The 13621-nt window shown below is 40.1% G+C and overlaps 1 protein-coding gene across 1 annotated transcript in view; it reads left to right on the top strand.

Moving 5' to 3' along the window:
* The window catches only part of ndst1b (N-deacetylase/N-sulfotransferase (heparan glucosaminyl) 1b), an 88717-nt gene that overhangs the window by 50005 nt on the left and 25091 nt on the right, over positions 1–13621 (top strand). The window contains exons 3-4 of the mRNA XM_084136797.1: positions 8983–9929; positions 12681–13154. Of these exons, the coding sequence (XP_083992923.1) occupies positions 9384–9929; positions 12681–13154 (1020 nt within the window). The 5' untranslated portion in view covers positions 8983–9383. The remainder of the gene's footprint in view (positions 1–8982; positions 9930–12680; positions 13155–13621) is intronic.

Below are 13621 nucleotides of genomic sequence, written 5' to 3'. Positions count from 1 at the left end.
AGGACTAAAGTACTCAAAATAAAACTTAAATCAATAAATAATTAATCATTTCTATTGCTTTATTTAATTGATTTTGATTTATATTTTAATAATTTATGCATTTTAATATGTGGTACAATTATAGGTACAAAAAATTTGAGAAATTAATGTATTCTGCAAGGATGCATTAAGTTGATCAAATGTGACTGTAAAGACATCCATAAACTTAAAATTATATTTACTTATTAAATGTGTACAATACATATGTATTTTAAAATTACAAAGATACAAAGTAAATATAAAAAAATAGCGTCATATTGTACACTTACAAAACTAGCACTGGATTTCATGATAAATTTGTAATAAAATTTGTATTTCCAAATGTTGCCCCATTTAAAATAAATAAATAATAATATTAATAGGTTTAATTTTCTAATGACATCTAATACACGAATTATGAATTTTCCAATTTTTACTAGGGTGTTTAATGCATTTGAGATGCGTTTTCCTCAGCACACAACTTATATCTTACAGGTTGTATACTTAGCTTTAGATGTTACAAATTACGCAAATATTTACGTTTCGTCACAAAGAATTATCCCGACAGCAAGCGAGTCTACGTTTAACTTCGATGAACAATTGCCGGCGCGCACATGCGCATCAAATAGATGGAGCGGATTAGAATGTGTGCACAATAATTCTAACCTTACTTCCTATTTACAACAGTATAAACTGCTGTACGAAGAGTGTGTTGCATCTGGTTGCAGAAATATTGATAGACCTTTTTTTTATGTAAATACATAGTTTTTTCAGTAAGCCAGTGTTTAATTGGGAGAGGAAAAAACATATGTTTCAAAAACATATTTAGATACCAAGATACTTACCGAACCGTCGTTTCTGTGTACCGTTAAACCCCTAGCTTTTACATAATAATAACTTTGATTTTGTTTATTCATTTAATTTAGTTTTTTTCGTCCCATACAGTCAGCTCGTGTTTTAATCTCAGAGAGTCCACGCCGTTCCCCTAACAGCCTGCGGCCCCCACTGTTCACCCTCATTTTATGAGACAAGCCTCCTCCCTACCCATAATCCCATTTCCCCTGCGGTAAAGACGGTCAGTTGGGCACACGATTGCGTGTCTTTTTTTGTCCAGTTTCTCGGGGTCAGCACGGTCCCAGTGGAACAGGAGATTACCCCCACTGATTATGACGGACATTAGATCAGCAGTGCGGTGGATGCAGATACAGCAGCGGCCCATGTTGTGCGTAGGGTGGGGAAGGATCTTTTGGCAAGTCAGCCCGTCCTCGAGCTTGGCACCGGCAGCAGAACGGTGGCAGCACACTGTGTGCAGACAGACTGGAGTGTTTACCCGTACAGTTGTATCAAAACTGGTGTGTGTGTGGATGCCGGGTGTGAGAGCGCACAGGATGGAGCTCAGCACACACACCGTCTGGCCTGGCAAGGGCAAATGCAGTCTTCTGATGGAGACTGAGTGCCCTTGAGATTGGAGCCGCCAGCAGGGAAGATTGATTTGTTGCTCCCTGCAGCTTCCATTGTGCCTTCATACATAATAGTGACTTTGAGTGTCCCCTCCGTATCTGCCACAGAGGAAGTCCTTACATCTCAAGTATTTCGGATCTGTAAAGATGTCTTGAGCTGCTGTCGTTTCTCAGACTTCACACTTGTTTATTCATGAATATCAACCCATTAAAACTGAATTTTTGGGGGGGCGATTGCCTTTTAAACTGAAGTCCGGCTATGGTGATACCAGTGCTTGAGGTGTAATTGCATCGCTTGGCTGTGTAGCTTCCGTATTCTCATATTGTCGTGCCCTGCTTTGTAATGGCCTCTAATTGATTTGAACTGTGAACTGATCTACAGAGCTGATCTTTTTTTGCTGTCGGCAATGAAGTTTCAGGTTACACTTAGTCCACTCGATGTGCATTCATCTGCCATTTTCATCGGCACATTTGGTCCAGCCCAGATAAACAGGATTAGGGATTTAGGATTACACTTCCCCGACCTTCTCCAGATTGTGCTGCGTCTAGGCCCTTTGGGTATCTAATGTTGTTTGTCAGTTCAGTGTTTGAAGCCCTGAGGAGTTTACCAACCGTTTGTCCCAATAGCATCTTTACCCTTTGAACCAAGCAATCTGGTGAAGCCTTTTTTATGTAGCTCTTGTTTGCTCTCATCCTATCAGCCCCTTTATCTCTTGCTCTGTTTCTCTGACTGTCCATTTCTCTCTCTCTCTCTCTCTCTCTCTCTCTCTCTCTCTCTCTCTCTCTCTCTCTCTCTCTCTCTCTCTCTCTCTCTCTCTCTCTCTCTCTCTCTCTCTCTCTCTCTCTCTCTCTCTCCATCCTATCCAGTTTCATTCCATCTCTGACAAAGCACTATTAGAATCTATTAACACGTTCAATAAATACTTAAAGGAGACACACATTTGTAGCATTTTTTTAAGTCATGAATTTTCAGGTTTTTTTACCTAATAATAAGAGTTTACTAAGGGTTTAAGATTAATAAGGTTCCTTGCCACCAAAACAGTTGTCGTCTAATTTGCCTCATAATTTTCCATCCTGTCAGACCCTTATAATTACTCAGTTTTTTTCTACTGTACCTTTAAAACATCTAAATGTTAATGAGCTTTGTTATGATTGGCCTGCCTTCATTTTGCATGCTGTTTCACAAAACAATCATTTTAAATGCTACGAATGGATTCAGGCATCACAACATTATAATGTACACTATAAAAAAGTGTATATGGTATCTATGATATGGATATATTATACATGGTTTATATAAACATGGCCATTCCTGTGCTCTGTCCTATGACTTCATAACCTTAACTATTTCAGAACGGCCTTTTTCTTCTTCTTTTTTTTTTTTTTTGTGTTTGTCAGTGTGAACTGGGTAGGATTTGCATTGTGGATGCTGAAGTATGTTTATGTATTAAATCAAATTCAGATTTCGACGATATGGCCCCTTTAAAACTACCATTAGCTAAATTAATTTCTTCTGTGGGATTATTGCACATTATTATATTAATATTCAGGCCAACATCACAGTTTTTGAGACCTGAGACCAATGTCAGATGGGTTCACATCAAGCCAAAAGCCCATAAAGGCAAAAACATGTCCTCTTCTGCTAGTGTGGCATCCCATATTCATTATTATTAGCTATTCATTAACTATAAAAGCAAAATTTTGCTTTGAACACATTGGCAGTGGGAATCGCTGGCGCTCCCTTTCAGACAGATTTAGATATGTATCACTGAACATGGTCTTTGAACTTTTAAAGCTTTTGTTTGTAGCCCATTGCTTTTGAAAATTTGAGATTTCAGCAAATTGTCTCCTCACATCTTCAGTTTTGGGCTTAAGATTAGAGCACATTATCCAGTTAACCCTGAAAATAAGCGCTGCATGAATTTGAGGCAAACAAGAAACCAAAACAAATAAAAAATTTACAATAAATTTAGCTCCTCACTGTGCACACTTGATAAATCAAGTCACTGATCTGTATGACTGTAGACTTTAATGTGTTACTTAATTGTGGTCAAGACTAGGGTTGTCAAAAATACCAGTACTTCGGTACCAAATGTTAAAAAATGTGATGATACCAGCATTTCTGCAGTACCGTTAGTACCGAGAACCAGGTGGCTGCTTTCAAACACTCCCATGTGTATCTGTGAGACTGTGACCAACCAAACCGACATCAAAGAACTTGCGTTGGCTCCGTCTGGGCCAAAAAGCTGCACTTGAGCACACCACAAAGACTACAGCCGACTGTCAACTAGAATATGCGTTCTGCGCCTGCGTGGAAGGAAATAACTGTCTATATCAGCAGGTATCAGAAGTCAGTATTTGTCATTCAAAATGGGAAACCGAAACTAGGACTGCAGATATACAAACCATAAACAAAGCAGCAAAATGTTGCGCCTCCATCTTGAAAATACATTAGCCAAAGAGGGACATACCTGGAAATTCAAGCTTCGCCTTTCTCGCTTTTACACTCAGTGGCACCGTGACGAATGCGAGGGGGGATTACTCGCGACTGCCGGCAGATTTGAAAGCCTGTTGAAGATGGAGGATCACGCCTATTCTCGAGGACATGTAACAGAGTCGATAACGATAGCACTGATTTACTAAGATTAACTTGCATTCGTTTGGGAACCTGATAGCTGATGTTAGCAATGACGAACGAAAACTTAAAACTATTATTCATTTACATAGAGGTCATAACCTACATGTTAACTGACTAAATAACTAAATGCAATTTGTAATAGTTTTCTAAAGTAACCTCATCACTTAAAGGAACACTCATGGACGAAGTCGAACTGGAAGCCATGTTAATCTTGGAATAATACGGCCACCGTAGCAGTTAAAACGCCCTCGGAATGGGAGGGGCGAGAAAGTAATATTCAGTTGGTAGTCATAGACAATTTCACCGCTAGATGGGAGAAAATCGTACACAGTGTAGCTTTAATTTCATTAATATTTTTATTTTCAAGTAGTTAAATGGTAAAATAGTTCCAACAGTTTTTGCTATGGTACCGGAATTGGTACAGAGAACCGTAAAATTTTACTGGTATTAGTACCGACTACTGGAATTGTGTAATTTAAGTAACCCTAGTCAAGACAGATAACATGACATCTTTCTGTCATGGTAATTGTCACTAATGTGATGGTGTTGATGGCTGTGTTCATAAAGAAAGTTGTTTGTTGGGTTAGTGGCCATTTCTGAGGAAAATGTTCTGAGATATGTGGCTGGCCGTCTGCAGGTCACGTTCGTTTTGATAGCTGTGTTTTTGGCTAGGTAGGGGTTGTTTTGGCTCCATGTTGAGAGACTTGAAAGGTGCTACCTAAACAAAGAAGATGCAAGCTGAGCAGATGATTAGTTTGTATAATGAAGTCTTGGAAATCTACCAGGCTTTCCAACAAGAAAAATACTTTTGAATAACACTTCTTTTTTTAAACAACTCTCCACTTTTTACAGACGCAATCATCCTGAAGTCAACAACGTTTTGAATGTTGCTCATCTGGCTGAGTTCATTCCCAGTGACCTGCAGCTGGTGATTTGTCTCTCTAACAAATTAGACTATTTAGCTTTTTCCCTTGGGTATGTTTTTTTTTTTGCGCTGTGCATTGACACATCATGAATTAACAGGCACATATTAACGGCACATATTTGTTTTCAGAGTCAGCTGAGCGTAATAAGAAGTACATGTTTTTTTATTTATTCTTTTTATGAAATACACAAATATTTTACTGACAGGCAGACTCAGGCTTTGGAATGTTCTTATTGTCGGTTTAGGCCGAACTTGTAACAGAACAGGGGTGGTCAGTGCCAGCATTAGTCTCAGTCTGACTACTTCCATTCATGAGCATGAACGGACCCCACAGCAGCCGTCACCGTCATCATCATGTGCTGTGAACAATGTCCGGCATTGTGAACGTTGAATGGCACTGTACCGATTTGGGTGGGGTTCTTTTGATTTTTAGGTCTGCCTGTGGTTTAAGCTCGGTAGAAACTAGTCCTGCGAGGCGAGCTGTCCAGGGCGAGCGGCCAGCTATTGTCCCGCTGTCCTGGCACGCAGATGCACAACTCTTGCTCCAGGAAGTGTCCTGTGTCTCTGAGCGGCAGTGAATGTGGCCTCGGTGTTCAGAGCTGTTCAAGCATGCCATCCTTTTTTATCGCAGCAGCAAATCTATACCATCACTTTGCCTTGAAATAAAACAAGAAAGTGGAGACAGTGCAGATAAACATTTGACGGCTCCATATCTTCTTACCTGTCAGTAGATCCCTCAAAAACACCTGTGCATATTGATATCCTCTGCCTTTTCCATTTTTATTGCTTTTTTTTCTCTTTTTTTTTTGTTTGTTTGTTTGGTGCCGTTTCCAGATATCATGTAGATGTCGCTGTTCTGATGTGTTTTCCAGTCTCTTGGTTTTATTGCACTCATAACTGGGAGCACATAAATCTTAAACATTTGAACACCCTGGCAGCATTCGGTAGCTTTATAATGTCTAATCTAACTTTATTTTAAATTTTGTATCTGTGTTTTGAAATATAATAGTTGTTGAGCATTGTCTAGGCTCATGATTCTTCCAACACTCGAAGGGATTTGAAAGAGCCAGAGCTGACAAAACGGAGTGAGCTGTTGGGAATGAAGGTATGCTGTGCCCTTGAGATAGGGAGTGTTATGGAAGCTATCCTACCATCAGAAAATGGCTTTTGTGACTCCTAGGCAGGGTGCATTTTTTCACACGTCTGTTGGGCTTTGAGACCGTGAAAAGGGAAGATCTGGGACAGAAGAAACTTGCTGGCGTGGGTGAGATGGTGACAGGTTTCTAAATGTCAAGGTCCTTATTTTTCCACGTCTTGACACTTTTGTTTCAACACTTTTTTTTTTTTTTTTTGCTTCAACCTATCAGCTTTTTGTTTATTTGTGCAGTGTTAACGGGAGTTATCTCTGTTTTTAGACCTTTAACGTAACTATAATCTAGATATGTATATGTACACATCACGTTTATCTAACAGTCTTCATCTACAATATGACCATTAGTCTAGTCGAATTAAAAAGAATGTTCACCCACAAAAAAATAAATAAATATTTTAAACCTGTATGACATTCTTCTGTGGAATATAAAATATTTTTGAGAGCATATTTTGAAAAAGTGTTTGCATTTGTCCATACTCGTACAATGGTTGGACCTCAGTGTTCTTCAATATTCATACGGATTTGAAACTATACTTGAAATGATGACAGATTTTCATTATCCCTTTTATTTTCTAATAATATTAATTACAATTAATAATTTAATAATTGTATAATAATATTGCTATATATTAGTAGTAATATTTTTTATTAAGAATATTATTAATAAAGACATTTATTTATTGAATATTGTTGTTTTGAGCAATGTTTGTTGTTGCCATTCACGGAAAACTGACTCGAATAAATAACTGAAAACAACCATTTAACATTCTTTCATTTAATGCACAACCTTGATTTTGTAGATTTATGTGTGTAAAAGCATCTGAATAATATGAGTGTACAGTTCTGCAATTCACTTTTTCATATTTTTATTGATGAAATATTGTACTTGTACTGTATTTATTTTCACTCGTACACAGTGTTTATTTTACAGTGAACATTTCATTACCTTCGCTCAAGTGAAACAATATTGTATGCCACAAAGCCATTTTGTGTCCTTAGACTTTTGTTCTGGGTGTGGGATATCATGCTTCATGTCATCCGAGTCATACTGTTTAGAGCATGCATTACACAGTGAGCTGCTTCAGCCAACTCTTGTCAGAACCTTTGCATATTAAAGAACCAGGCTCTGAATAGGGAAGCTTTAAAGACTGTAATCCGACCTCTTACGACACACTGATGGCTGTTCACGTTTCTCTACTGGACACAATGAGAGCCCAGTGACAGGTATTGTGGCCTGAGTGTAATCCTGGTGTAAAGGGAAGGAGATGTGAAGCTACTGGGTGCAAAATAATTATTCTTGAGTGTCCCTTGTGGAATGCAGCCTAGATTTGGTTTATAAAACCCAATGCCTCCCCACTATTCAGCTCAAACACTTCATGTTCTTCTCTTAACATCACCAGCCCCTAAAATTCCTGATGAGAATTTTGGATCACGAGCAGACAGGAGAATCAACAGCTGTGTTTCAAGATTGTGAATGTGAGAGGATTGTTACATGCTGTACTCCCAGCAACCTTTTGAAGAGATAAAATGATCTTCTCTAAGGCTCTTTTATTTCTTTGGCAAGATTTTCTTTTCCCCTTCATCCTCTTATTAGAGGCATACTCTTGTGCCTTTTGCCTTTTTTGCGGTATTCATGCATTTTTTATCCCAGAACCCCTGCAAGGCTTTGATTCTTTGTTCTACTCTCCCTTTTCACATAACCCATACATGAAGTAGGTCTGTGATGCCTTTGAGAATTGACCTGTATTGCTTCTCAGACACGTTGTGTCTTGTTGATTCACTTCAGTCTTTCCTCAGACGGCCTGTGTGCCATTGTATGATCCTCCCTTTAGTTAAACGACATGTGGGACAATGATAATGGCATGTCTATAAACTCTGCATCTTTTGAAAAGATTTTATTGAAAGTGAACAAAAACCTAAAAACAATGTGTACTTCAACATAGAAGATATCTGTAAAAGTCAAAGTTGTTTTATTTGTTTAGGTGTCTACCTAATGTGAATGGCATTAAATCAGCTGCTGACTGCTATGTTTGCTGACTTTTCAAACTTTCTACCGTCCTTTTGTCTGAAACAAGATTTTATGTAGTTCAAAATGTATTTGAAATTTACATAAGGAATATTTGAAAGGTTTAGGTAGCCTAACACCTGAAGTTACACTTGCATGAACCCTCTTGCAAGATCCTTTCACACTTGCCAACAATTTAATGGCTTCCCTCACCTTTTGCCTTCGATACTACTACCTGCAATCACCATTGGTTCTCTCCTCATTCTGCAGAGGTCTTTACTTGGTTAGTGCTAATCTGAATCATATTCAGCTCATTCACCTGTGCCACACTTTGCACTAAACCCTTCATTTAAGATGAAAAGATTTAATGACTTTTGCCCTTTGAAGTGCATGAAGGATAGTGAGGATCACTTTTTAAAGCCCTCACTAATCAATACAAGCCGCCTCCATTATCCCATAATCTTTGCATTGCCTTTGTAAATGCCTCTCTAGACGTTCTTGGTATTCAGTGAAAAGAAACCCAGGTTGTAGGGCTCCCACGGCATCATGTGGGTTTGGCATTTGCAGCCGACATTCAGAGAGGGGTAATACAAGTTGCTTGTGTGGTCTAGTCAAAATTCATTGCCCTTGAATACACAGTTGCACCTTAGAGTTAATTTAAAGGATTGTTCTGTCCAGAAGTAAAATAATTGATTACTAAAATGGTGCAGAGTAGATATTTTTTGCAAAAATTGCTTTGAGTTAAGGTGTACTTTTGTTAAATTAATACTGTTTTCTTTTTAGGTAAACTCGAGGAGGCCAGAATGCTCTGGGCATGATCTGTCTAGAGCATCCAGTGACGAAAAACAAGCCACCTTCACCAAGTCTGAAACCCAGATCTTCTCTACACTGGATCAGGAGATAAGGACTCAGAGAGGGTAGAGAAGGGGCATAAAGGTGTTGGGCAGGGGGCCGCTGGTGCATGTGGGGGCAGTGCACATCCCTTGCTGGAGAGTGGAAGCCCACCTCGCCCATGCAGTCCCCTGCCCAACCCAGTCTCGCCACCCTCTGCAATGGTGACATGAGCAAATGCATTAAGGAGAAGCCCAATTTTTACTTATCTTTTTTTGACTCATTGGAAAAACCATACAATAGATTTGTAAATAGAGGACTGTGTCTATCCTAATTGGTGTGGTTGCAAGGTGATGATGCTGATGTGTGGACGTGTAAGGCGGCTCTTCCGTCAGCTCACGCTGCAGACCAGCCTGTTGCTGCTCTTCCTTTTTTGCATGGTCAGTGTCCTCATCTCAGCCTATTTCCTGTATGGCGTCAAACGGGAGCTCGAACCAGCAGGAGTCGGAGGTATGGTGGTCCCAGAAGAAGGTACTGCCGATTGGGAAGATCCCCGAGCGACTCCTTCCCCTCCGTCGGCAAGGGTGCTGCCTGCCAGAACCGCCAAACCGGCAGACATGTCTCGAACTGACCCTGTTGTGCTGGTGTTTGTGGAGAGCTTGTATTCTCAGTTGGGCCAGGACATTGTGGCCATCTTGGAATCTGGGAGATTTCGGTACCAGACTGAGATTGCACCAGGGAAGGGCGATATGCCCACACTCACAGACAAGAACCGGGGTCGATTCACACTGGTCATCTATGAGAACATCCTCAAATATGTCAACCTGGATGCCTGGAACAGAGAGTTGCTGGACAAATACTGTGTGGAGTATGGCGTTGGAATCATCGGCTTTTTCAAGGTAAGCCATTTTGCTTTGTACAGTGTGACCTTTCACAGAAAATTGTTACTAATGGATGTTAATGTGACTCTTAATTCCAGTGGGTCAATCACCTTGCACTTAATCTCACGACTGACATTTCACAGTCTGATTCTTATGTTAGTTTGCAGAAATATTAGCAACAGAGGGAGGTTGGGGCATTATGCTAAACATTGCAGTAATAGCACATTTCTGAATATCTTTGTTGATTGTCTTGGCTCTTGTTCTATAAGGGAGCTGCTCTTCGAAATCAGTATGAGAAAATAATAGGCCCTAGAGCCACATTTGACGATTGCTCATTGCTGTCTGTCATTACCGTCTTGTAAACCTCCTCTCCCAGTTCTCATATATTGTTTGCCTAAGGCCAGGCCTGCTTTTATTACCCTCACATGCTTAAGTGCTGCACACTAATTGTTAGTGGAGGTTAACTCAGTTGATGAGACTGTTTGAGTCTCGCTCGCCTGCAGCAGAAGGGCAAGGACATCAACACATCTTAAAAGGAACCGCACAAAATTTGCGCTCGTTAAGTTTTATTGACTCAGGCTGCTCTGATTCTCGTCGAAGCTGTTTTTACCCCAGGCTTTGCGGGTTTACACAATAACTGGAGAAGTTCGATCCCTGATTGGCTGGAAATGTTGTTTTCTTGTCCAGGCAGTTAACATCCTTTCCTTGCTGGATTTCATTGATTTAGAACCTTGAGCATGTCTGATAACAGGCCCTGTAGGTAAATGCAGACCAAACCATTTTCCCCCTTGAAGGAAAAAGTGCTGCCACTAGTAATGGAACATGCATAATTACCTTCGCATCAAGCCTTGACTTGCACCTGTCGATGCCAAATGCATTTATCTCTCACGAGTTGGAGTATGTCTGTACGCACTCATAGAAACATCACGGTGGACACCAGCGCATCTTTTAGTTATGCTTGCATGCATCTATGGGTTCAGGCTTTTGTCTGCCCTCCTATTAGACTTCTGACAAAATCCCATATCCATAGAGTCAATGTGTAATTGGAATAAACCCTTTTGGTTTCCTAACCAGCACTTGAGTTGGCATAATCTCTAGGGACCATATTAAGTCTCCGGCTGCAACCGAACACACTAGCTCTGTTCTAAAACATAGTGAGCTACCTTCTAAAACTACCTAGCATTTTAAGGGATCATAAGATTCCTGACATGAAGGCTGTTAACTTTTTTTTTTTTTTACGTAAACGACGGTAAACTATTCCTCCTTTTTACCAAATTTAAAGGCAGCATCACATGTATCCTATGTAGAAAAGCAAACCCCAGCTCAGTAGGAAAATAAAGAATGATTGAACTTTCAGACAAGACCAGAGTTTTTGATTTTAAGTATGCTTATATTTAGTTCAATGCCAAAAAAAATTATAAAAATAGTTCTAATTGATTGTTTACCCAATATTTGTTTACTGTGTGTTTTTGTTAGAGAAGTGTGTTGTTAGCTTAGCAACATGCTAACATCAAACTATTGTAATCAACTTCTTAGAGTTACTACATGTATAGTGTTTCAAATCAGTCACTTCCAAGTGACTCCCTTAGAAAGGAGTTGCTTATGTTGGCAGTAGATAACAAGGTGGCTCACAAGTCTTTTAACAGCTTTTTGGAAATGGACTAATTATCTAACACGGTTCAAGAATTGTTCAGTGTCAATGAAAGTTAAATGCTGATAAGCTTCGAAAGAGCCTTTGGCTTGGAAGTGTTGCTGTAACAACGGAGACAGGAATATGGAATTAGGGAGAGAAGGAGAGGCTCAGGGAAGTTATTGACTTAGGCCTCTGATATGTGGAAAATCTCCCATCCACCCTTATTCTCCTCGTGCTGCTGAGTGATATCACCACCTCTTGTTTCAGTGTGTTGCCATTAAAAGAAACAGATCAAATGTGCATGATTCATCAGACATGTCATATGGACTGTGCATCTCTCCAGAGGGGTCCCATTGCTACCTCTGGTGGCAGAATAATGGCTGTGTTTGGAGATGAGCAGGATACAGGCCTCTCTCCAAATTGTAAGGCTCATTGTGTTTGTTCCACTCAGTGTGCAGTTTATCACCAATTGATCCAGCTTCACAGGGTCAGCTGGCCTGAGAGGAGAGTGGGCTGCATGCAGATGAGTGCGGATGGTGTTTAAACAAACTGGCACCCATAGTACCACAGGGCATCTCATTCACGAAAAGAAGTACATGAGCAATACATTACTGATATATTAAAGGGGAACAAACAAATAAAAAAATCTGTTCGCAAAGCAAATGTCCTTCACAGTACATCTAGTCTTTTTCTAACTACAGAAGGCCTGCATTGCTGCACATTAGCTTTGCAAGTGTTTGATTTCTCAACGGTTTTCTCTTAGCAACCAAACTGAGGATATGATATGCTGTACTAGCTTCTGAAAATCAGATTTCTGAGTTTGAACATATTTTTACAAGTTAGAAATCTCACTTCAAGTGGAGTTCCATTGCCATGAGTTGGAAACTCATGCTGAATTTAATTCAGCTCAGTCTAAGCTGTTAAAAAATGGTTTTAACATCACAGCCATGAGCACATTAAATATGAATAATGGTCTTGTAATACAAAATTATGACTATGACTAAAAGTATGAATGGAGGAAAAATAAAATGCTAAAAACCTGAATGTGAATATGACCCCTTTTGAAGATTTTGATCTTCCTCTCTTTTACCAATAATTTCTCATCTGCTCTCTTTTCTTCCGACACTTCATGAAAGGCTAATGAGAACAGTTTGCAGAGTGCCCAGCTCAAGGGTTTTCCTCTCTTCCTGCACTCCAATCTGGGTTTAAGGGACTGTAGCATCAACCCCAAGTCTCCACTGCTGCTCATAACCAAGGCCCGGGAAGTGGAACATGGCCCCTTACCTGGAGATGACTGGACTGTCTTCCAGTCTAACCACACCACCTATGAGCCTGTGCTGTTAGCTCGGGGACGGAGTACGGAGGCTAGTGGAGCGCCCGGACCCCTTCATGCAGCCGTGGTTCAGGATTTGGGTCTTCATGATGGCATCCAGCGGGTACTCTTCGGCAACAACCTGAACTTTTGGCTGCACAAACTGGTGCTGGTGGACGCAGTGAGTTTCTTGACTGGCAAACGTCTCTCACTGGCTCTTGAGCGCTACATACTGGTGGATGTCGATGACATCTTTGTTGGGAAGGAGGGCACACGGATGAAGGTTTCTGACGTCAAGGTGGGTGCTTTTTTGTTTGAGAATTTGCTTTGTGCAGTTTTTCTTTAATAAATAGCAATTGGTTTGCTAGTTTATTATCAGTTCCATCACATTTATACATTTCAAATGTGAATCGAGTGTAACTATATTAAGCCTAGCTATGATTGGATGTCTTGGATTATGGGCCATATATTCGTGCAGTATACATCCACTTAAAAATGATGCTCTCCTCCTATTTTCTTTATCTCTCTCTCACCCACTCCTTGTCTGCTTAACCTTCCAGGGATCCAGACATATGCATAGAGCGAAAGTAGGTTTCAACAGTAAGAATGGATAAGGACCCATGTGAGAGATTTTCGGGCCAATTGACAGAATAGTCCTACCCTATTGCCCACTACGTATATTTATTTTTATGCTTCGAGATATTTCTGTGATGTACAGAAATACATGAATACATACATTAAGCCCAAAGTATACTTCGACCGCCC

This window comes from Abramis brama (assembly GCF_963993115.1).
Source record: "Abramis brama genome assembly, chromosome: 15".
In the NCBI taxonomy this organism is placed as follows: domain Eukaryota; kingdom Metazoa; phylum Chordata; class Actinopteri; order Cypriniformes; family Leuciscidae; genus Abramis; species Abramis brama.
The sequence above is the reverse complement of the archived record's forward strand: the minus strand, read 5'-3'. Positions and strand labels throughout refer to the sequence as shown.